This window comes from Lygodium microphyllum, chromosome 12 (genome assembly GCF_053477565.2).
Source record: "Lygodium microphyllum isolate KBCC chromosome 12, Lygodium_microphyllum_v1.1.10, whole genome shotgun sequence".
Lineage (NCBI taxonomy): Eukaryota > Viridiplantae > Streptophyta > Polypodiopsida > Schizaeales > Lygodiaceae > Lygodium > Lygodium microphyllum.
The window spans coordinates 155,177,852-155,202,613 of NC_141146.1; the positions used below are offsets into that span (position 1 = coordinate 155,177,852).

Consider the following 24,762-nt stretch of genomic DNA (forward strand, 5'->3'; position numbering starts at 1 on the left):
ATCGGGCAAGGAATCCCTCATATCACTTGATATTTCTTTGTGCTTATGCAAGGACGCATCCCCGAAACCCTTCACGGTAGCACAACACCCCACTCACCTCTCGCCCCATGAAAAAGACTACCTATCCCCCTCACTCTCACTGTTTGCACTCACCATCCCCGCTCACCTATTCGTGGTGGGAGTCCCCAGCCACTTAACCATACCCAAGCGACACGCACTAGGGCCCCATGCTGCAACGCGCCCAAGGAGAGCCAAGCCTCAAGTAGAAGGTACCCCCACTATAGGTACAAAGGGACACTTATGATAAAGTAAAGGACTGACTACACGGGTAAGCATGAAGGAGATCGTTCTGCAGTGAGCAGTAAATCCCGTGAGATGAAATTTAGCAAAGTTTCAGAACTTTTAAAATTTCTGCAAAGGTTCGGAAATGCACGAAGTATGATTATTAAGATGCTCTATTTTTGGCCCTAAAAGTTCTCTTGTGCCTTCCGAAAAGGGCCGGGTGAGAAGGCACTCTTTCTTCCTAAGAATCCCCCTTTCTCCTCGCGACCAATTGAGAGAGAAAGATAGATGATTGATAATCATGGGGAAGAAGCCCATTCCCATCGAGAAGATCCACAAGGAATCGAGCCGTCGTGTTACTTTCAACAAGAGGAAGAACGGCCTCCTCAAGAAAGCCTACGAGCTCTCTGTGCTTTGCGACATCGACATGGCTCTCATCCTCTTTTCCCCTACAGGAGACCTTACCTACTTCTCCGGCAGGCAAAGGTACATTCATAGTCTGTCTAATCAATCACATACGCTAAAATTTTCTTGGATATTCAAGAGAGCAATTGGATATACGAAGAAAAGAAGACTAGACATGGCTCCTAACAGAAAAGATTAATCACTGTCCAGAACCGATCGAATAGTGTCATGGATTGTGATACATGAGCGTTGTCAAGTTTTTGAAACCAAATACCTTGAAACAAAAGGGCCACAATAGCGGTTTCTGACATTTTCCCATGTGACAAAAGGGGATATTTTCTCTTGCTTTCCCTTTATATTGCTCCACGCCATGGGCTTCTTGCTTTAAGTTAAACTAAAGTCCTAACCAAGCACGTTTGGAGACACGTCCCACTATCCTAACCACACCTAGCTAAGTATGAGGTCCAACCCCTTTGCAAAAGCTCATGATGTTGTCAGAATCCACAATTTGGAAATTATAGCGAAAATTTGTCCAAAACTTATAGTGTAAGTACATAAAGCATCATGCATCAACGTTATTATGCTGTTAATGCTTGTATTATATCATAAATGTATCATCAAAAGCACCACTCAAACAAGAAGCTCATGATGTTGTCAGAATCCACAATTTGGAAATTTGTCCAAAATTTCTTGTGTAAGTACATAAAGCATCATGCATCAACATTATTGTGTTGTTAATGCTTGTATTATATCATAAATGTATCCTCAAAAGCACCACTCAAGCAACAAGCCCATACCATAATATTTCACACACCACATTCTATTTGTAACATAGTTTTTAGGCACGGTAGCTAGATATTAGTAACTCAACTCAATGACATTCAAATACTTTTAGACCATGAAGATATTAGTTCAACTTAGACAAAATTAGCTAATTTGGGTAAACAGATGCTACAATGCATGTACTATTCGGATGAAGAATACAAAACTTCACTACTCTTGTCCATTTTTAAACGAGCTTTATTGCCAATAGCCACATTTATTTTTTAGCCAACATGCATGAGAAAGGATTCTAAAGTATGTGGAAAGTGCCAAAATCTCTATAACTAATTTTCAAAATTTTGTTTAGTGTGTTGAAGTAGTGCATTAGATTTTACCATGAAAAACAATAGTGAATGGACACGTTGCAACCTCCTTTTGCCCACTCACATATATTAAGCATGTACTTGATTGCATCAAATTTTGCCATTAAAAACAATAGTGAATGGAGACATTGTAGCCTCCTTTTACCTACTCACATATATTCACATGTACTTGATCGTGGCATGCAAATCTAAGTAATTTCTTTTAGTATCTTACAATTTTAGTGATAAGTATCTTATCGTTTTATGATACGTTGCAGCCCTGTAGAAGATGTCCTTGTGAAATTTGCAAGCTTACCAAAGCAAGAGCGCGACAAAAAGTAAGCATGGTTTTGAATTTCTTTATTTGAAACTTCGTGTAGACTTTGTATTGGTCTTGTTGCAAGTTTCTTTTGGTTCTACAGTCAGTCTCAAAAGTTATCAAATGAAGTTGAGATAAACAACTTGCCAAGGAAGATAGAACAAGAAGAGGTAAATGGAAGCTAATAAAAGTGCTTCATTAAATCTCTTTCTATTTGCTTCATCAATCATACAAATATCAAAGCCTATACAAAAGTTTAACCACTCATATCTCTTGTTCTTTTGATTAGATTCTTCTAGCAGCAGCTCACAAACTAAGCTACCAACTCCGTGACCCACAAACTGAGAGGTATATTCATGACTAGATCCTAGTTATCTACTCGCACATTGAATTATAGTTAGATTGTTTAAATATCAAATGATGTCTTACTAATGGTCTTGGGTCTTAAACACACATGATGCTGGATAAAAACCAATACATCCTTTTTTGATGCAAGATACCTATTGGTAAGAATAGATCTCATTTTGTGCCGCTTCTTGGCATTTCATGTCTTATTGGTCACAATATTGTGCTTAGAGAAGTGTTACAAATTTCTCTAGGAGCTACAATTCCATGAACAAGAATTACGACGAATCATTCATAAAGCCGAGTGTTGCTTGAGGTATATGTTTTTGCTCTAATGTTTGAAGGATTATAAGCCTAACATTGCAAAATAAAGGTTTAAAGACTTAATGGATCATTTTATAAAATTATATTTGTCTAGGATCGTAGTACTTAGTCAAATTGTTGGATAGTTGCACATGGCGCTTGTGTGTGTGTGTGTGTGTGTGTGTGTGTGTGTGTGTGTGTGTGTGTGTGTGTGTGTGTGTGTGTGTGTGTGTGTGTGTGTGTGTGTGTGTGTGTGTGTGTGTGTGTGTGTGTGTGTGTGTGTGTGTGTGTGTGTGTGTGTGTGTGTGTGTGTGTGTGTGTGTGTGTGTGTGTGTGTGTGTGTGTGTGTGTGTGTGTGTGTGTGTGTGTGTGTGTGTGTGTGTGTGTGTGTGTGTGTGTGTGTGTGTGTGTGTGTGTGTGTGTGTGTGTGTGTGTGTGTGTGTGTGTGTGTGTGTGTGTGTGTGTGTGTGTGTGTGTGTGTGTGTGTGTGTGTGTGTGTGTGTGTGTGTGTGCGCCCATATGCATATGTATACATATAAATATTATGTTTGTTTGTCCATATGCATCTGTACACACTAATATATGTTTGTTTGCCCATATGCATCTGTATACATATAAATATTATGTTTGTTTGTCCATATGCATCTCTACACACACACACACACACAGAGTGTGTGTGTGATGTATGACCCTTGTAAAATGCACTTGAAATATATGTTTTTCTAGTTATACTTCGGAATCCATCATTCCACTTGGCCTCCATATAAGGATCAATCCATCCATGAATATAAGAGTTACTTTGATGATTGCTTTATGCTTGCTTCTTCATTGTCAAATTTTGGAAAACTTGCACATATTATGCTCTTAACATGGTCAAACTATTTGTAGTGTGTGGGAAGGGCATCCAAACAAATCATTCTCATTACAACAACTTATATTTTTGGAACGATATATACATGCAAAACTACAAGCAATTCAAGCTTGGAAGGTAATCCATAAATTGTTTATCAAAATTTTATTATATGATTTGTGTAGTAAGTAATGATATTTGCATGAACTTCAGGTTAAGACAATGCTGGATCAAATAGATTCAGGGCAAATCTTTAGTTCATGGACTAACTTGGAAAATCATCCAATGAAAGAAGAAAGGTACGACTTAGTTAGCTATATTTTATAAGCATACACTAAGCTATCAAGATGACTATTTAGTTCTTTTCTTGGCTAAGCCAAACACGTATTATAGTAGTAGATGATAAGAAAGTTGAACTTTAACATAAACACAACTAAATAAAATCAATATTCCAATAGATTTGAAACATATATATGATATGTTTCATTCTCTCAATGAAAGTAAGAGAAAATAGTCCTTTTTAGCCAAAGGTCCAACACTTGTTATAGGTATTCATACAAAAGTTACACAGTAGTATTCTACTTAATAGTAACCCCTGAATGAACATGTGACTTGAACTCACTAATAGTATGATTTCAAAGCAAAAGTATAAATGAATCTTATAGCCAATATTGCTTTGAATCATGAGAAACTAATTTTCTAGAATCATTATCCCTTACCCAATCTAAATCATAGTGTGTGCCCTACTTCAGCACATCCCCCTCATGTACCAAAATCACCAAGCAGAGCTTAATACCAATTGTCCAGTCATAGTCAACACCATAGTAACATGGAACTAGTGTGTCAAAAGAGATTACAGCCACAGCTCTCCATCACCACCACAAGGGGGCTCTAGTGTAGCCCCACACACACACATGGTTGATGCATTCTTGTGCTAATTTGCTTCATTCTCAACATAGAGTTGGCACTTAGGGATAGAGTAACAGCCGTTGAGGCATCTTGTTTGGCCTACAAATTGGTTGGAAATTTCTTATCCATTCATATTCTCAAGGAATCCATCTAATCAACTATTACTGACACCCTAGCCACGGTCACATGAGTGGTACCCTTGTGGAATAGTTGCTTCTTCATGCCATACCTTCCTGACATTGATAGCACATTCCCCCATGAGAGAGAAATTTTGTAGATGTAGTCTCAGAAGGCCCACACAAATACCCATATATTCACATTATCATTCCAACGGAGTCCTTTATGTCCTTCCTTGAGGAATCTCCCTCGACCATCAAGTTTCCCTTTATCCATGGGGGTTTTCCCACCCAACTTGTCACACACATAAGACTCCCAACCCAGTGCTTCACTTGCAAGATGATTGGACATGTTATAAGCAGAGTGCCCCAAGACTCGATAGCACTAGACCTCATTCAAAGATAAGGGAGGTGCTACACCTAGGACATGAAGGAGGAATGATGCAGAGCGCCAGAGCTAGTGCAATGCTAGATAAAGTAGGAGATAGCACCGATGATATAGCGAGAGTGTGTAGATGAGGGATAGGGGTACAAGCAGAGAGGCCTAAAGCTGATACACGCAAATTGACCATGGAAAGTGGTTAAGATCCTTTCACCACCAATCCATATGGTGCCATCTCAATCTCCTACAGCTTCCACAACCACTCTCTTGGTTACTAAAAAGCTAGAGATTCCACATCCCTTCATTTATAGAGCAACACCATAGATAGATGTGACAAGTCCAAAGAGGTAGTGACACCATCCTAATCAAGGTGATGTAGCAAGTTGCGCATGCACCATCATCTCCCAGACTCTCAACTCACTAGATGAAGATCTTAGAGCTAATTCCATATCAAGTACTTAACATCTAAAAGATTGGGGAGGTTGAGGAGGCACACGAGAGTGACCAGGAGGTAGAGGACTTGGACACATACTTGAGTACTTCCCCCCATTACACTCTACAACAGAGCTAGCAAAGAGGACAATGAGAGGGTGTATTCTAGGAGACAATAGAGACATGCATGGGTGGTAGAGCCATGCTAGTTTGGGAGGGTGAGATGCACTCCATGAGGATATGGAATGTATGAGGCTTCAGAGGATGACACTTCAAGCATGGCCAAAGCCTCATGAGTCGATATTTGCACAGAGCATTAGTGGGAGGATCGATTGATTTTCTCATGTTGCATGAGCACCATCCTTGGGTAGAGAGGCTATCTCAATGATGTAGGAAGATACTGCTAGGTCAAAGTCACACTTATTGGATAACAGCCATGGGAGATATAGATATATACGCTAGAGTATGCATATGCATTGAGAGTAGTGGATCCATTCAGTATAAGACTAGGGTATTGTGATTCCAAGGAGAGGTATTGTGATTTCAAGGAGAGGTATGTGGCTCTTAATGAGAGTGGAGGAGTCTCGTTGCTCTCTATAGATCATTTATGCCTCGAATGGCCAAGAAGATAGGATATAATTTTGGCCTACCCTTAGTTAGTCTCCATTACATCATTGGATAGTAGGGGGGAACTTTACTATGGTGGAATCCCTTGAGGAGCCAGATATGCTAAAACTATTAAAGGAGGAGAGTAAGCTACTTTGGAGGAGCTCTTATTCTAGATGAGAGGCAAGGACCCATGGTTCACAATAGAGTTTGTCCAGTCCATAGACTTGCTCTAGTTTTCTAGGAGATATAAGAGAGTAGGAGATCAACCAATTTTATATTGATGATTGGTCTTCCCATAGGGGTGGCAATAGTGTCAATATTCTATAGCACTTCTTTAATGGGAACATCATATTGGGGAATATGGGAATTTCCGATAAATTTAGGACACGTGGTCAAATCTTTGGATTTGTCATAACTTGAATACTATAACTCCAAATTGAGCGGTCTATAGCTCAACAGATTCCATTTTTCAGGCACTTTCCAATGATAGGTTACATCATATAGTTTTGAGAAACTTATGGGCATGATGTCCGGGTACCACCTTTTTAGTATTCAAAAAATGGAAACTCACTAATATTGTGTTTGGGGACAATCTCAGAGAGTTAGTCACAAAGATTTAGAGATCTTGACCCTTCTCGATTGGATGCACACTTAGCGACTTGGATGAGAGCCTATGGGAGATTAGTTTCTTCTTCAAGGACGATGCCGTGAGGAGGACAAAATGTCTTTTAAAGAAGGAGAGATATACTAGATCATGATTGGTTGCCCTATAGAGAGGAGCTGAGAGAAAGCTTGGATGCAAATGGATAATTGAGAGGTTGCACATTCCCAAAGTAGAGATTGATTATATAAAGGAGGCCAGATCAGAGTATAGGTTTCATGCGAGAGTCTCCTTCTGGACTTAATCTAGTAACGTGATCAACGGTTTTTTTTTAAAACGCCACAAGGCTAAAACACTCTAGATAGAGTGTTAAGAGACTCAAGAGAGTAGATGGATCCATTGCACATGGCCCATTCAAAGGTGAGACATGTCACTACACAATAGTACAAGGCTTTGTTTGTGTCCACTGCTAGGCCCCAAGGCTATGAGAGGAATAGAGAGACAATATGGAAAAGCACAAAAAAGGTGATTACAAATAAGCTGAGCCAATATCTAATGGCCCATTTTGTAGAGGAAAAGTTGTAGAAGGCACTTCTAACATTGTCCTCAAGCAAGTATCCCTTTTGTTGAGCTGTTGGGATCTCATCAATGCAAGCCTCCTCTTAGTTTTCCAAGAATTATGGTATCAGGGGTATAATACCAAAGAGACTTTTCGAGGGATTGATTCACCATTTTCCCAAAGGAAGTGGAGACAAACAAGAGATCACATAGTGGAGACCAATCACTTTGCTTGGAATCACCTATAAGATCCTTGAAAAGGTGATCAATCTTAGACTAGTCCCATTGATACTAGGTATTATACACCCCACACAAATAGGTTTTATCTAAGAGTGCAACATCTTCGACAACATCTTTATTTTTTGGGAGTCCACATGTTTAGCTCAATCTAGGAACCAAGATGTTATTGTGCTCCTTCTTGACTTTGAGAAGGCATATGATTATGTTGACTTGGAGTTCTTAGATAGCACAATGCTCAAGATGGGATTTCTAGAGCAATTATGGGTTAAAGGAATAGCAGCTCTTTACTTCTCAAAAAATAACCAAGTTATGACCAGTGGTGTGTGAGAAGATAAATTTAACATTTAGAGATTAGTTAAATAGGGTTATCCACTAGTCCCCCTTCTTGTTCTTATTTGTAACAAAGGCCTCGAGCTCCTTCTTTACAGACAAATTCATCATTTAAATATTAGTTAGATGGGATTATCCATGTGACCTCTTCTTGTTCTTATTTGTAGCAAAGGTCGTGAGCTCGTTCTTTAGAGCCATATCAAAGGTATTAGGTTACCCATACTTTGAGGTTAAGGAGCTTCTTGATGTGGAATCTATGGATGACACAACATTCTATCTAGACAAGGATGAGAGTAACTTTAGGGCCTTTGTAACTACCATTAAGATATTTTGTAGGGCAGTAGGTACCTTAGATAATTGACACAAGTCATGCGGATTTGTAGAACACAAGTCATGCGGATTTAATTAGGGAGAGATTACACTTGAGAGAGAGGGGAATGGGTTTTAATTTTAAAAAAAGAGGTTTGAAAAAGGGGGGCTAGGTTCAAGAAGCCCTCTAGAGGTTCAGGATTTTCTGAACCTACATACAAAATAATATAGTAGTAAGATTTGTCTAAAACATATTCCTTTATAAGTCTTATAATATTTTGTATGAGGTATCTATGTTTTAATGATCTTTAAGCTCTATCTTTCTTATGCACCACCTTCTCTATTGCTCCCTTCTAGACAAAGCAATAGTATTCTCAAAAAAGGTTATCTAGTCTTTTTTTTTTAGTATCTATATTCTATGAGCTTCTAGAGTTAAGACCTTGATGATACAATTTCCAAATGTCTTCATATTTTCATATTTTTATAAGTATATCTCTTTAGTGAAGAGAAATTATCATCTCAATCAATTTTAGTTTAAAAGCTAGTTATAAATTGTCTTCGAAAATAGTGATCAATTTTAGTGCCTTTCTCAACAGTTAATGAAAAAGGAAGAAGTATTTTTAGTTCATATTAGAACACTGTCTCAAAGAGCATCCCAAAAGGCCTTTTTGTCAAGAAGCTTTTTCAAAATAGTTATAAGATTTCCTCATAAATAGATTTGTTACAAGCCTCCTCACCATGTCATTATCTAATCATAAAACCGGGATTAATTTTTAAAGGGATGATTCTTTTAAGGTGATATCTTAGTAAGAATTAACCCAACACATTGAATGAGGCCTTTTAGTGTTTTTCTAAAGGTGGTGTCTTAATAAGAATTAACCCAATTGGATATATTTTTCCTATATATAATTCTCTCTCTTCTCCTCTCTCTCTCTTGCCCCCTTTTCTTCTCCTCCCCTGTCTCCTAATTTTCCTTTTTTTCTTCTCTCCCTCTCTTTTAAATTGTATCTTCTCTCTCTCTCTCTCTCTCTCTCTCTCTCTCTCTCTCTCTCTCTCTCTCTCTCTCCAAAAATATATAAATTTAAAAAAATGCTTTTCTCTTTTCTCTTTTCCCCCATCTCTCTTTCTCTTTTCCTCCTCCTCCTCCTCCTCCTCCTCCTCTCTCTCTCTCTCTCTCTCTCTCTCTCTCTCTCTCTCTCTCTCTCTCTCTCTCTCTCTCTCTCTCTCTCTCTCTCTCTCTCTCTCTCTCTCTCTGCTTTTCTTCTCTCTCTTTTCCCTCTCTCCTCTCTTTTCCTTCTCTCTCCCTCTTCTCTTTTTTCCTTTTTTCTCTTCTTCTCTCTCTTCATTCTCTTTTATTTTAAAAAAATCTCTTTTCTAAAATTTTATATTTTCTCTCTCTATAATTCTCTCTCTTCTTCGTCTTCTTTTCTCATTCTCTTTTTCTTCTCTCTATCTCTCTCCCCCTTTTCTTCTCCACCCTCTTTTCCTTTTTTATTTTCCTATCTATATCTCTCTTAAACACATGAGAGAGAGGGGGGAAAGGGAATTTAATTAAAAAGGGGAGGGGGAAAAGAAATAGATGGATTATGCATGAGAGAGAGAGAGAGAGAGAGAGAGAGAGAGAGAGAGAGAGAGAGAGAGAGAGAGAGAGAGAGAGAGAGAGAGAGAGAGAGAGAGAGAGAGAGAGAGAGAGAGAGAGAGAGAGCCTAGGCCCTACAATGTGAGGGGGGGAGAGAGAGAGAGGAGGGGCTTTTAATTAAAAATGGGAGGGGGAAGAGAAAAAGAGAGATTACACTTGAGAGAAAGGGGAGGGAAGGTGGTTTTAATTTTTGAAAGGGAGGTTTGGAAAGCCCTGAGGTTTAGGGCTTTCAGAACCTACAACCAAAATAATATAGTAATAAGATTAAATCAAAATAATATAGCTAGTCAATATGGATATCTACACAGGGCTATTAATATTTATAGTAGGCAATTAAATTAAAGCTTGAGGGAGTCTAAAATGCCCAAAAAATCTCAAAATGGGAGTTGTGAGCTTTAATTGTTAACCTCCCCATGTTATGGGGACATTCACAAATACAACAATTTAGAGCACTCTTCTTTTATGGTGCATCACAACCCTCAAAAGTAGTAATTTTTCTTCAAGGTTAATAACTTGTGATACACCCATTTTCAAATACAATAGTTCTAAAGATGCACCTTCAAGAAATCCAAATTGTCTAGTTAATAAAGCAACACATCAATATATATGTGTAATATTGTGGTGATATTAATATCATATTTATTTTTTGTATGGTTGAGAGAGAGAGACAGAGAGAGAGAGAGAGAGATGCTAATCTTTTCTACTATTTTAGGGACATGTCTATGGACATACTAGAAATGTTTGCAGATATAGAGTGTGATGAAACAAGTTCCCTTGAAGACCAATCAAAATCAAATCAAATCGAAACAGATGGAGTCCTTGAAGAATTTGATACACAATCATGTGTTGACAATGATTAAATTAGCATAGACACAAGGGTCTCTTTCTAGAATAATAGTGAATGAAAACTTTCTATGTTTGATAACAATAGATATTGACCTTTGACTAATGATAAACCAACATGTGGAGGCCATTCCAATATATAAAGACCTTTAGGTATTTCAACCTTATTGTATATACCAAGCGCTCATTTATGTATGAAACTACATAGATCATAACTTTATACCAAAAATTTTCCAACTATAGAGTTCATATTTGTGTGTGTGTGTGTGTGTGTGTGTGTGTGTGTGTGTGTGTGAGGGGTGAGAGAGAAGATAGAGAAAAGGAAAGAAGTTAAACTTTTCAGTTGTTTTAGGAACATGTCTATGGACATACTCGAGGGTTTAGGGTTTAGGGTCTAGGATCTAGGGGTTTAGGATTTAGGGGTTAGGATTTAGGGTTTAGGATTTAGGAGTTAGAGATTAGGGATTTAGGGGTTTAGGGTTTAGGGATTAGGGGTTAGGGGTTAGGTTCAGGGTTTGGGGTTTCAGGTTTAGGGTTTAGGATTTAGGATGAAATCGATATTAGAGCCAGTAGCTTTTCGAGTTCTAGTGTGTCTTTGCTTGCAATTCGAGATCTTCAAAGGACGTTATTGTTGTGTTTGTCGTTTAGGGTTTAGGGTTTAGGGTTTAGAGTGTGTGTTCACTTGCAATCAGAGATCTTCAAAGGATGTTATTGCAGTGTTTGCCCTTGGCTATGGTGGCGTTGGTGTTTTGGCTCTAGTTCCCATCTTCTCTTGCAATCTCAGCTCTCCCATTTCAAATAGTATGGCTTCATTTCAAGGTCAAATGAGTTCGCGTGTCTCCAACACTAAAGAAGAAGCAAAGTCTACTTCTGGAGGACAAGCAGATGCACTTCATTCGAACGCAAGAAATTCCAAGCATTCTGAAGCTTCTAAGATACAATTTAGTGATCTAAATTTTATTGCTATCCTTAAATGAGTATCTTCTCTTTTTGAACCTCACTATCTCTTAAGAAAACTCACTTTCTCTGTTCCTGAAGAATCCTTAGAAGAAATATCCTCTCATGAAATTTCTTCAAAATCTAGAAAATCTTTCCAAAGAAATAATCTTATTGAGTCCTTCTCCTATCCTAATCACTCCACTAATGTTCATTAAAAATTACTTTTAGTATGCAATATTTAGACAATCCCTCTATAGGATCTACTCTCCTTGATCTTAATGATCTTGTGAATAGAGTTAGTCTTCAAGCTAGTTGTATAGGAAAACTTCTAGATCTAAAAGAAAAACAAAAAAGTCCTACATCCAGTTCTCCTACTGTTCCACATTGCTCTCCTCTTGTTACATATAACTCTTCCATTATTCCTCAACAATCTCATCCTCTTCATCCTGAAGACAAGATGTTCGTCCTTGTCTTCATCCTGAAGACAAGAATGAACATCTTGCATTTGGTTCTCCCAATGTTTCTCCACAGATTCATGAAAAACAAGAAGAGAATCTTGCATTAAGTTCTTACGATATTCTTAAAGAAGAAAACCATAATTATGTACCTAGTTTTTTCTTCTTATGTTATAATCTGACAATCTCATCCTGTTGCTATTCAAGACAACCAAATAGATTTTACATCTAGTTCTTGAATTGAGCCTCAATAGTCTTATTTTGTTGATCTTCACAAGAATCTTGCATTTGGTTCTTTGCCTATTTCTAAGAAAAAGAATTCAAATGTTACTCTATAGCCTTGTCTTGGTGTTACTTTACGGTCTCAACCTGAAGGTCAAACCAAGAATGATGCATCTCGGTGTTTTGATACCTCTCTAAACTCTCCTCCTCCTGATCTTGAAGAAGAACTTAAAGAAATAGCATCATGTTCCTCTTGTTGCCAGGTAGCACCTACTCAAAGGGATGAGCACCTTAAATGGTTCTCCTTTGTGTGTACGTTGGTGAGATGAGCACCTTAAATGGTTCTCTGTCAATGCGATACACGTTTCTAAGAATTGTCTTTGGCGGAAGGTCAATGGGGACACCTATCCTTTCCAGGCATCGATGCAAGTGTAAACGTGGGTGATATAATTTTATCCACACGAGTATTAACGCCTTCGTGATTTAATTATTGTGTGGAATTCCAAATTAATTTATTTATGTGGCTAGCTACAATTAATCAATTGGTTATTATTCTAATATGATTTTTTGAATTTTTGACAGCTGATGTGTAGAGCAAGGTGAATTGGAAAGGCACGCCACGCGCAAGCATTTTAAAGATTATTTCCTCAAAATTTTATTTGGCAATTATTGGATTATTGTATTCGACGCACCGCTATTTCTTATAAAGTGTACGCATAGCCTCTATGTAAATATTTATTAGCAAAATAGTTTTTTAGAAGATATGTCCAATAAAATATTAATGGTTCTAGAGAGTTGTAGAATGCACAACTGCTAACATCCATTAATTCAGAATACTCTATCACTTTTCCAATACACTCAAACTTTTTATGCAAAGAGTGATTATAAAGGGCCTAAATTTTGGGCAATGAAGATTTTATAATATTATTCTAAATACGACATGAAGGGAGCTGCCCACTTCATGTCGGGGGGAGATTGTACCCAATCTTGTGTGGCTTCATCTTACTTTACCCTCTCTTTTAGTCTACTTTTAATTTCTCATGAGTCGTATGAAATTTTATGAGTAAAAGAGAGAAAGAGAGAGCTTCTTCCATTCGTTATGCGCAAACCACACATCCGTTTCTCGCAACAGTGGTATTAGAACCCAACCTACCTCTTGGACTTCCAATTGCATACCCTTTGGTGTGAAGGTGAGCCCTATGCTGCAAATGAACTCTACGGTCTGTCTCATCGCGAACCAACTACACGGCTGGATTTCCAAGCCTTCAAAACCCCCAACCTCTCTATCACAGTCAAGAAATTCTATTGTTTTCTCAGACATTGAAGAAGACCCACTCCCACATCATGGCGCCATGTTTCGTGAAGTACTGGAGCTTTAAGGTGATTGGCAAGCTTAATTAAAGCCTAATTAAAAGCTTTGATTAAGCTTAATCAAGAGCTTAAGCTCAATCTTGATTTTGTTGGGGGGGCATTTTTTGCCATCACGGCAACATTCACGACATCCTTTTGTCCTAAAGCGTCAAGTTCTTTTTTAAAGGCTTAAAGCCTTATTAAGCAAGTTACATTACCTCTTTTATCACTTACATAATCAACTTCATCTTCTCTTGCTCTATGTCATACATAGACTCTGCAAATCTTCACAAGTCACAGCTGACTATCTCTTCCATAGAGGTAGTTCTCGCGCAGTTCTTTCCACCTTCATAAATTTCACAAAATTCCCATTAAAAATTCCTGCCTTTCTTGCCTACTTCCATCCATAATTTCTTGTCCAAAGCCCGCTTAAAATTTTGGTCTTACACGCCAAAATTCTTCAACAACAAGCAAGGTGTTTTTTCATTTGCAAGGCATCCTAAATCTCCGAATTTCTCCATCAAGCAATCATGTCACACGAAGGGCCATCCAACACTACCAATTTCGACTTTGCATCATAGCTTCCTGAGCCAACCTTGGAGTAGCGTATGGATTTAATATCCATGCAACTTGAAGAAGAGCGTCAACACCGCATACAACTGGAGCAAGAACTGAAGTCCCTTAAGCATCCTGCCACTAAAATTTCTACCAACGACGACAACCTAGTTCGTGCCATCAACGCTACTTTGGATATCCACGCTAGTCGAAAGGAGTCCAAGATAAGAAAGCGTACATTCAAATTCAGTTCTTTTGATGGTCTTAAAGATGGTCGCAAAATTCTGTCATGGTTAAGTCTGTTCGAAGCTTATTTTGACAATGAGAAATACTCAGAAGGTGATACAGTTAAATGTGTATCTCATTATTTTACTGAGAAAGCTGCATTATGGTGGGATATCACGCGCAAAAGTGTTGATCCTCCTCTCACATGGAATGACTTTCACAAGAAGGTTCTTGCAAATTTTCTCCCTACACAATTCGAGCTCCGCATGCAACAACAATGGGACCTATTCATGCAATGGGAACGTGAGTCTATTCCTCAATATACATAAAGATTTTGGAGCACTCTCTTGCAACTCCAAATGGTGGAGCCAGTGGCGAGTCTACCTTCAAGAGAAAGTATATGTCCGGCTTAATTCCATCCATCCAAGCCGAAGTCCAAGCCCAATAATCTGGATGAAGCCATATCCCTAGCTCACGATGCTGAAAAGAAGCAGTCTAAATACCGAAAGCAATTATATTTAGAAAGCAATTTCTGGCATCCAACGCTAACAACATGGGTAACAACTTTTGTTTTAATTCTTTCCGTAACTTCAATTCTCAATATGGAAAGAATCGTTTTAACCGACGGTCATGTATGCGAAATGTTCTTAATAATCATAGTCAATCAGTTTCCAATTCTAAACCTCCCAATATACCTTCAAATTTGCCTAAATCTGGTGAACCTAAAAATGTTAACCCAAGTGTCTCCAATGCCATTTCCAAAAATGTAATTTGTTATAATTGTAAGCGTCTTGGTCATATTGCGAGTTGTTGTCCCATGGGCAACACCCGTGATTGGAAGAAACCCATGGCGCGTCTGAATTTTCTTAGAGCTGAAGAATCCAACGAGGACCTTGAAGCAATGTCCGACTTCGATGAGGCTACACTTATGGGCAAAAATTCTAACAAACCTGAAGACCTTCTGGTAAAATTTCTATGCATGCCTTATTAAAGATGCGATGTAAAATCAATAATAATGATATGACTGTTTTGCATGATGATGGAAGCACTCATGATTTTGTTTCAAAAAAAGTAGTTAGAAAATTACAACTCAAAACTATTCCATTTGCCTATAAAGTTAAGGCTGCATTTCTAGGACAATGATATAATGGTACTAAAGAAGTTCATAATTTAGAAATTTTTATTGGATCTTATAAGGAAAATTGAATTTTTTTTAGTAGCACCTTTGCAATTTGCTGACGAAATTCTAGGAATGCCATGGCGTCACCAATTCAACCCCAATATAGATTACAACACACACTCAATGCACATTGAGCACAAAGGTAAACAAATTTTACTCGAAGGGTTAACAAAAACCAAATTATTTCCAATTATTAGTTATACACAGGCGAAGCGAGCTTTGCGTAAACAATCAAAAGCTTTCTTAGTATGGATTAATGAAGTTGATGTTACGAAAATTGAACTAACTCCAAAGCAACATCATTTTATTGCTAATTTTTTTGATTATTTTTCTAATGATTTACATTTATAGCTTCCTCCATCACAACCCAAAGACCACCAAATTGATTTACTTCCTGGTAGTCAACCACCTTGCAAAGCTAACCAATTAAAACAGAAAGAGATTCAGAAGCAAATTAAAGAACTTCTAAGTAGAAAATTAATTTGTCCAAGTAGTTCGTCTTTTGAAGCTCCTGTATTATTAGTTTTTTAAAAAATAAAACTTACCGCATGTATAGATTATAGAGCACTTAATAAAATAGCGGTTAAAAATAGGTATCCAATACCTAGAGTAGACAACCTTCTAGATAAATTACAAGGAGCAACAATGTTTAGTAAAATTGATTTAAAATTAGGATATCACCAAGTTTATATGTCTACTCCTGACATTTTTAAGACAGCTTTTTGTACACAATTTGGACATTATGAATTCTTAGTAATGCCCTTTGGACTTACTAATGCACCAACTACATTTAGTAGAATGATGAATAGAATATTTTTTCATTTTCAGCATTGTGTAATAGCCTTTTTCGATGACATTCTTGTTTTCAGAAAAACTGAAAAAGAACACGAATAACATTTATATTTAGTATTTAGTTTATTAAAGCAAAACCATCTATATGCTAACCCTGACAAAAACTCTTTCTTTCAATCTAAAATAGAATATTTAGGTCATATCATGTCTGTCAAAGGCATACACGTAGATCCACATAAAATTGAAGGAATTAAGTCTTGGCCAACACCTAAAAATGTACATGAAGTTCGTTCATTTCTAGGACTAGCTAGCTTTTATCGAAAATTTATTAGAAACTTTTTATTGCTTGCTTGACCATTAACTCTTTTGTTAAAGAAAGGTCTTGTTTATTGTTGGGGTGACATCCAACAACGATCGTTTGAAATACTTAAGCATGCACTCACATATGCACCAGTTTTGTAGTTATCTGATTTCAATCGACCATTCTTTCTTGTGGTTACTAGTGCAAGTGGTTTTGGCATTTGTGTAGTATTGATGCAAGATAATTACCCTATAGCATACTCTAGTTGTAAACTGAAACCTTCTGAAGTTAAATATAGTACATATGATAAAGAATTATTAGCCGTAGTTCATGCATTGCGCATATGGAAGCACTATTTAATGGGTTCGAAGTTTATGATTAAAACCGATCAGCAGAGTATTAAAAATTTATTGTCACAACCACAAATATCTGATAGACACATACAGTGGGCATCATTTATTCAATCCTTTCATCCACTCATTCAATATCAACCAGGTAAGGAAAATGTAGTAGCCAATGCACTTAGGCGTAGGTCATCATTAAAAAATATTTCTGTCACTTCTACTTCTTCGTTAGACATAATGAAAAATACTTATCTTCAAGATCCCGATTTTCATGATGTTTGGGTAAATTTATCTAACAATCAATGGATCTCTACTAATAACTTTTCTGTTTCCAATGGTTTTCTGTTTTATGAAAAAAAGGTTATGTATTACTAATCCTTTTCGTCATTTCATTATGCAAAAAGTACACGAGCCTCCTTATATGGGACATCGTGGTATTATCTCCACACTTAGAAATTTACAAGAAGGTTTTTTTTTTTGCCAAATATGCAATGTGATGTCTCTAATTTTGTTTCTGAATGCATTGTATATCAATGCATTAAAAAAATCATGGTAAGTCATATAGTTTATTACTTGCATTACCTATCCCTAATTCAACTTGGGAGTAGATTTCTATGGACTTCATTACAGGTTTACCACAAACTTATTCACATAATAATATGATATGGACCATAGTTGACAGATTTAGTAAACAGGCTTACTTCATTGCTTGTAAAAAGATCTTAAGTGCTGCACAAGCCACTAACTTATTTCTCAAGCATATTTTTATGCACCATGGATTGCCGAAAATTATTGTGTCCAATCGAGATCCTCGATTCTGTAATAATTTTTGGATTACATTGTTTTCTAACTTAGGAACTAAGATTGATTTTAGCTTTGGATTTCATCCAGAGACTAATGGTGAAATAGAGGCCACAAATAGCACAATTTTGGATTTAATCCGTGCTTACACAATTTCTTCTCTAGCCACATGGGATAATCATTTGCACCTTCTACATTTTGCTTACAATAATACCACTCACATTGCTACACAAAAGGCACCTTTTGAAATTGTTTATGGTCACAAATTGCCAACTTCCACATTTCGTCTAGCACAGAAAATACCTTCTATTGATGATTGGATTCAAAATCATTCAAGTATTTATGAGCAAGTTAAACAAATGCTAGCAAAGGCCCAACAATCATATGTGAAACAAGCGAATAAAAAGAGGCAAGCCATGATTTATAAAGAAGGAGATTATGTTTGGTTACATGTTAAAAAATGTAGACTCCATAGTGTAGAAAAGAACCCGAATGTAAAATTAGTTCCTCGTTTCTATGAACCTTCTAAAATTCTCCATTGTATTAATCCTAATGCTTATAAATTAGAGTTATCTCATCATTGAAAAATCCACAACACTTTTTGCATTAGTCTTTTATGTCCCTTCAAAGGTTCTCTTCTTGTTCACCCTGTTTATGACTCATCACCCTTCATTGCAGATGACCTTGAAATCCTAATCCTTGAAACAATTATCGATGCTGACTATATGACCACTAGAACTGGAAATACTTATCATTGTTATCTTGTCAAATTCCACAATCACCTTGTTGAGGAAGCTCAATGGATGCATGCTCGTGATTTGCGACATTTTTCCAATTTATCGTCTCCACATCCAGCCAATAGCAATTGAGGACAATTGCTATCCCACCCCGGGGGTATGTTGCCAGGTGGCATCTACGCAAAGGGATGAGTGCCTTAAATGGTTCTCCTTTGTGTGTACGTTGGCGGGATGAGCACCTTAAATGGTTCTCCGTTAATGCGGGACACATTCCTAAGAATTGTGTTAGGCGGAAGGTCGATAGGGACACCTATCCTTTTCGGGCGTCAATGCAAGTGTGAACGTGGGTGATACCATTTTATCCAAACGAATATTAACGTCTTCGTGATTTCATTATTGTATGGAATTCCAAATTAATTTACTTATGTGGCTAGCTGCAATTATTCAATTGGTTATTATTCTAACATAATTTTCTAAATTTTTGGTAGCCGATGTGTAGAGCAAGGTGAATTGGAAAAAAGCCTAAACCCTAAACCCTAAACCCTAAACCCTAAACCCTAAACCCTAAATCCTAAACCCTAAATCCTAAAACCCTAAACCCTAAACCCTAAATTCTCACAACCAATTTAGGGTTTAGGATTTAGTGTTTAAATTAAGGTTTAAAATTAAGATTTAAATTAAGGTTTAAATTTAAGGTTTAAAGAGGAGAGCTAGGAGTGATGCGTGGAGAAGAGAGGAGATATGCTGAGTTGTGTATGCGATTTTGACTCAGAATATGGAATATGGAGTGTGTGTACAAGAGGTAAAGCCTGGGCTAAAAAAGATTTCCATTAAAAAAAGAAGATGGGGGTTCCAACGCGTTTGGTGACCTTTCGGTCACTCATCAGGGACTTCTTTTGGAAAAAAGGGTATTGGCCATAGAAGATAAGATGGGCTTTATACGAATGTACACACAGGGTGGCTATGGGTGTGGTGGCTGTTGTGGCGGGAAGGCTTATGGCCGTTAATCCCACAATTAGTGGGGGAATACATTGGTTTCGACCCTTAACTATGCTATCAGATGAGATTCTGGGGCGCATAGAATTTAGGGAGGCTGATGATTAATGGTTAAGGGTGCAGGAGGTGGTGTATTCGAGAGTGAAGGCGTGAGACTGGGACGGGGTGGCGGCAGTCTTACAGTTGCTCCCATGTGTCGCCTTGCTGGAAGTCCATGTTGGCGTGGTGTTTTAATGGGCACGAGCCCATTTTGACGTGGTGTGGGCACGACAGGATCTTCGAGTGGTATGGCGGGGACGAGCCTTTGACATGGGCGATCATCGGCTGACGTGGTAAGATCCCAGGGTGACGCGGAAAGGGCTGGGGCCTAGGTGATTTGGGCGCGGTTGTCCATTGGCGGGTGGTCCAAGCGAGCGTGTGCGGGTGCCCTTTTACGGGTGGTCCGGGCGGGCACGTGCGGGTGCCCTTTTATGTCGGGTGTCCGTCCTTCGTACTGGGCGACCCGTTTCATCGGGTGGCCCATGTAGAGGGCGACAATCCTACAGTGGGCGCCTTTTGAGCTGGTCCGTGGGTGGCCCGTGTGGTAGGTCGGCTTATGTGTCGGGCGGGTGTCGAAAGGTCCAGTGCCTTTTGGGCCAAGTAGAATGCCAAACCGGGTGCCCTTTATCTTAGTGGCCTTTCATTGGCTCTTTAGGGTTTAGGATTTAGGGTTAGGATTTAGGATTTAAGGGTTTAGGGTTAGAGTTTAGGGTTTAGGATTAGGGATTAGGGTTCAGGGATTAGGGTTCAAGGTTTAGGGTTTAGGGTTTAGGGTTTACTGGGTTTACTAGGGTTTAGGGTTTAGGGTTTAGGATTTAGGGTTTAGGCTCTGATACCAAAATTCAGAGCGAGCGCACGGAAATACCAACACGAATGAAGAACAGAGAACCAAATAGGAGACAGAGACCACTTGATGTAGGAGACCAAGCCGATATGTATTGCATGAGAAGCATGAAGCTTCTTGTACAAGGTAGAGAAGGGTTCATGAGGTAGGTGGATATGGTGGAAGGGGTAGTTACAAGAGTGTGTGGTAGGCTAGATGAAGAGGTATGAGGCTTAGGCTAAAGTGGTAAAGAAAGGAGGAAGCTTGGGAGAAGTGGTGGAGGTAGCTTGATGGGGAAGGTAGTCTGGAAGCTTGGAGGAGTATGGCGAAGAGCTTCATACGACGAGGGTATGGACAAGGGAAGAGTATGGAAGCTTGGAGTGGTGTGAGGGTAAGTGAAAGGAAGCTTGGAGAGGATGGAAGCTTGAAGAGAAAGGAAGCTTGGAGAGGAAGAAAGCTTGGAGAGGCTTACGGCTATGGAGGAAGGAAGCTTGAAGCAGTTAGAAGGTAAGAGCTTGAGGTAGTGAGGGAAGCTTGAGAGAGAAGCTTGGGGAAGTAGGCTTGTGTAAGGGAAGCTTGGAGAGGAAGCTTGTGTACAAGGGTAGCTTGGAGAGAAAGCTTGAGAGAGATGGTGTATACGGGAAGCTTGAGGGATATGGAAGCTTGGAGAGATGGTGTATACAAGGGAAGCTTGAAGAGGGAGAGAGATGGAATCTTGGAGGAGAAGGTATGTGTACAAGGAAGCTTGGGGAAGAAGGTAAGTAAGGCTTGTTGAGCACTCCCTAATAACTAAGTAATACACTCGAAAGAAAAAGAATTGTACAAGGGCGGAGAGAAACTGAAAGACTCCACACAAAAACTCCACCCCCACTATGGATGAGAGATCCCCCTTTTATAGTTGCAAGGGAGTCCCTTTTTACAATAAAATAGATGGATTTTTTATTCTAGAGAAAGAATTCTCTAGAAGGTGGTTTTTCTAAAACCATGGGAGAGCCACATGGTTTTCTTGTAAAATGGTTTTCCATATGGGGAGCCACCTGTTTCTTCACGTGGGAGAGTACGATTTCCATACGAATTGTCTTCTTGCTTTTTCCATGTGCCCACTCTTGGTTTTCCATGTGCCTTTTCAAAAAGTTTTTTTTTTTGCACATGGTATTTTTTGGTCCATGGGTCAAAGAGGTGATTTTCTTTTAAACCTATGGTCGCTTTTTCCCATCTATTGTTTTATTTCTCATCCATACCTTTTTTTATTACAACCATGCATCCATGCATATTTCTATTCTTTTGACAATACTTTGTTATGGATGGCTTGTCCCTTTAATTTTTGTTAATGTGCTTTTGTGCATGGTTTGGAGCTTCAAAAGGAAGTATAGCTCCATTTTTTGTATTAGGACAAGTTATGAATGTGCATGTGTAATTTATTTGCACATTTATTTGCACTTATTTTTTTTGAATCCTCCTAAGGGTTGTTTTTGAATCAAATGTGAATGTTCACATTTGCACAATTCTTTTGTACCCTTTTAAGGATTGTTGTATGCTTCCCTTTCTTTCCAAATTTTTGTTCAAATGTGTATTTCTACACATTTGCTCACATTTTGTTCCTTTTGCATGCTTTTGGTTCCTTCCAAGATTTTTAGTCAAATGTGCATTTCTACACATTTGCTCACATTTTGGATCCCTTTGGAGGACTCTCTTTTCCCTCCTTTTTAGTGGAAGTAAAGTAGGTTTTTTATCAATGGGGCTATAAATGCGTTTACTTAGGATTATTTTATCCTTTGAATTCGTGGGCATGACAGTCACCATTGTAGGGTGTTGTAGAGGGCCAAAAGGAAATTGTCTTGCGAAGGATACGCCTTTGGAGTGTTCCATGCTTGATTTGGGTTGTTCTTTTGCATGGAACCTTTTGGCATTGCTCTTGCCATGAGCCTGTTCTGGGACCAGAAGAAAGAGAACCCCTGGATCTTGTAAACTGCTTTTAGGGATTCCCACCATCTTCGGAGATCGGCTTTTAAACCAAAAGTAGCATACATAGAAAAGCGTTGAATGCTTATAGAGAAGAGCACCGTGTATGCAATGTTGGTTTGCGAATATTGCAGGGATGGCCAAGCTAATGAATGTCCCTTATTGAAAGCATACTTAGAGTTAGAAATGGGGTGTGCTAATATCTAAGAAATGCATTGAAGAGACAGTCAGACCCGCAAATCATCAGAAGTAGGTTTTCGTCGAAGTCTGCATAGTCAAGGGCGCCCACATAGTCTTCATTGTCCTCAGTGTCCCATCCTTCACAGCTCCCTAATTCTGTAGAGCTGGGTGGATCATAATCCAGCCGATTATAAGTAGGGCATCCCATTGTGCGAGGATGGTATAGAATATATTCAGGAACATACTGCAGGACGCTAGTGGAGCCAAGGACAGTTTTTTCAAATTGGCGTATTTTATCATAGTTAGGGTTGTATGGATATGGGCATTCATATTCATCATCTCCATAGTAATCCCAACCAGGATCATTGCCAAGGTCATTCGGTCTGGCTTGGGCTTGGGATTCACAATTTTCCCAACCATAGTCATCCGTCCATTGAGCAAAAATATTACATGTGTGTTGCCCTTCAGTATGAAACTGCTGGAGGTTATGTGGGTAGTTACCTTCTGGAGGCCAAGCAAGGTCATCCTTGACTGCATAGTTTAGTCCAGGATCAGAGTCTTCTGAGCTTGACAGGCTGTCAAGCGAGCCATCTTGGTTTTCAGTGTTTTGTCAATGAAGAGTACCCTTTTTATATATGTCTCCCTGAGTGTTGCCCCATTCTTCATAGCAAAACTCCTTTTCATCCTCCTTTGGAAAAATTTTCTTAAATGGTGTTGGAGGAAAATAAGGAAAGGATGAAGTCTCACCATCGGATTGCGTTGCAGCTTTGTGATGCTTCTTCTTTTCCTTAAATGGTTCTTTGATGATGTCACCATCAGATTTGGATGTGGCATCTTGGTCCTTCTTTTTCTTTGCTAGTTTAGTGTAGACTAGCATTGTAGGCTTTGAGATCTTCATGCTGGGTTGCCTTTTGGTTTCAACGTCTACTTCATCTCCTGAGTGAGTGAAAGACCATCGATTGTCTGGGGGAGTTGTCTTGCTAGCCTCTTGTCGTGCTTGCTTTTACATGGGTTTTTGTGCTAAAAAGTAGAGTACTTTGTTCTTGGGGACCTTCCGGGATTCATCACGTGAGCTATCTGTGATCGATCTGCGCACCAGTGGTATCAGAGCGGAGCAGAGATCAAGAGCTTCCAATCGCTACCAATCTCGGACGAAGGCGGAGCTCCAGGAACAAACGGCCTCTACAGTCAATCTCGTCGCGAACCGTCGATACAGACAGACTTCTGGCGATCAAGAACCCCTGTTTCCACTGTCAGATCGCGAAGGACCAGGCTCTGCAGGCGGAGGACCACTCCTACATCCTCACATACAAGTTGTGAAGAAACAGTGAGAAAACAAAATTAATATCTTTCATCTCTCATAAGTTAAGCTTAAGTTAAGCTTAGAAGAAGCTTAAGAAGCTTTTAAGCTTCCAAAATTTATCATCGTGCTATCAGAGGATGCCCGCGTTTTTCACGCCGTCACAAAAAACGCCCCCCCCCCCCTCACGAAATCGATGACGGCCTGCCATTAAGCTATTAAGCTTAACTTCTTTAAGTTAAGCCAAATCACTCCAGTCACACAGGGCAAACAAGTCTGTAAACTCCGGGTCCTACGCATCAAAAGTCAAGTTCAGCAAGTCAATTGGAATCAAGTACTGCAAGTTCTGCAAGTCGACCTAAGTCCAGCAAGTCAACAACTCTGCAAGTCTGTTAAGTCTGCAACTCTGCAAGTCAGACTAAATCAGAACTGACTAGTGCTTAAAACTCATAGAAGACTTGTTCATATGCAAAAACTCTGAACTGGAAAGTTGTTCGCAGCAAGTTGTTCTACCTATCTACAAGTTCATTGAAGTACTTTCAGCAAACAGAGACAGAAATATTGCAGAATTTCTGAAAATTGAAGAAGAAATACCCAAAAATACATAGCCTTGTAACCCCAAATTTGAGCTACGCTCATCCCGCTAACTGATTTTGAGTGAGAAAGGTTTGTTGAGTTTTACAGGATGACTACCCCACATATGGATGATCCTATGGCTGAAGATGACCTACTCGAGCCTACCATGGAACAAAAGCTGGATCTTATCATGCTGCAATTGGAAGAAGAGCGAAGAGCTAGGCAAGCCTTGCAAGCACAATTGACAAAGCTACAAGGAGCGTCCACTGATAAAGAAGAACCCCAAGCTGAAGATTTGATTCGCCGTACCATCGACGCCACTCTTGAAGCACAAACCATTCGCAAGGAATCCAAGATAAGTAAACGAAGTTTCAAGTTCCGCACTTTCA

At 38.8% G+C, this 24,762-nt stretch overlaps 1 protein-coding gene across 2 annotated transcripts; it reads left to right on the forward strand.

Moving 5' to 3' along the window:
- The first annotated feature begins 367 nt into the window (after window positions 1–367).
- LOC148028470 (agamous-like MADS-box protein AGL3) lies at window positions 368–10,812 on the forward strand. 2 transcript variants are annotated; one of them, XM_087689063.1, is made up of 7 exons: window positions 368–768; window positions 2,090–2,149; window positions 2,234–2,300; window positions 2,420–2,478; window positions 3,667–3,766; window positions 3,842–3,927; window positions 10,466–10,812. In XM_087689063.1, the coding sequence occupies exons 1-7, from the start codon at window positions 584–586 to the stop codon at window positions 10,611–10,613; spliced, it is 705 nt and encodes a 234-aa protein (XP_087545189.1). In that variant the 5' UTR covers window positions 368–583; the 3' UTR covers window positions 10,614–10,812. The 2 variants fall into 2 exon arrangements, with proteins under 2 accessions (XP_087545189.1, XP_087545190.1); XM_087689064.1 differs by lacking the exon at window positions 2,234–2,300.
- Window positions 10,813–24,762: the final 13,950 nt, after the last annotated feature.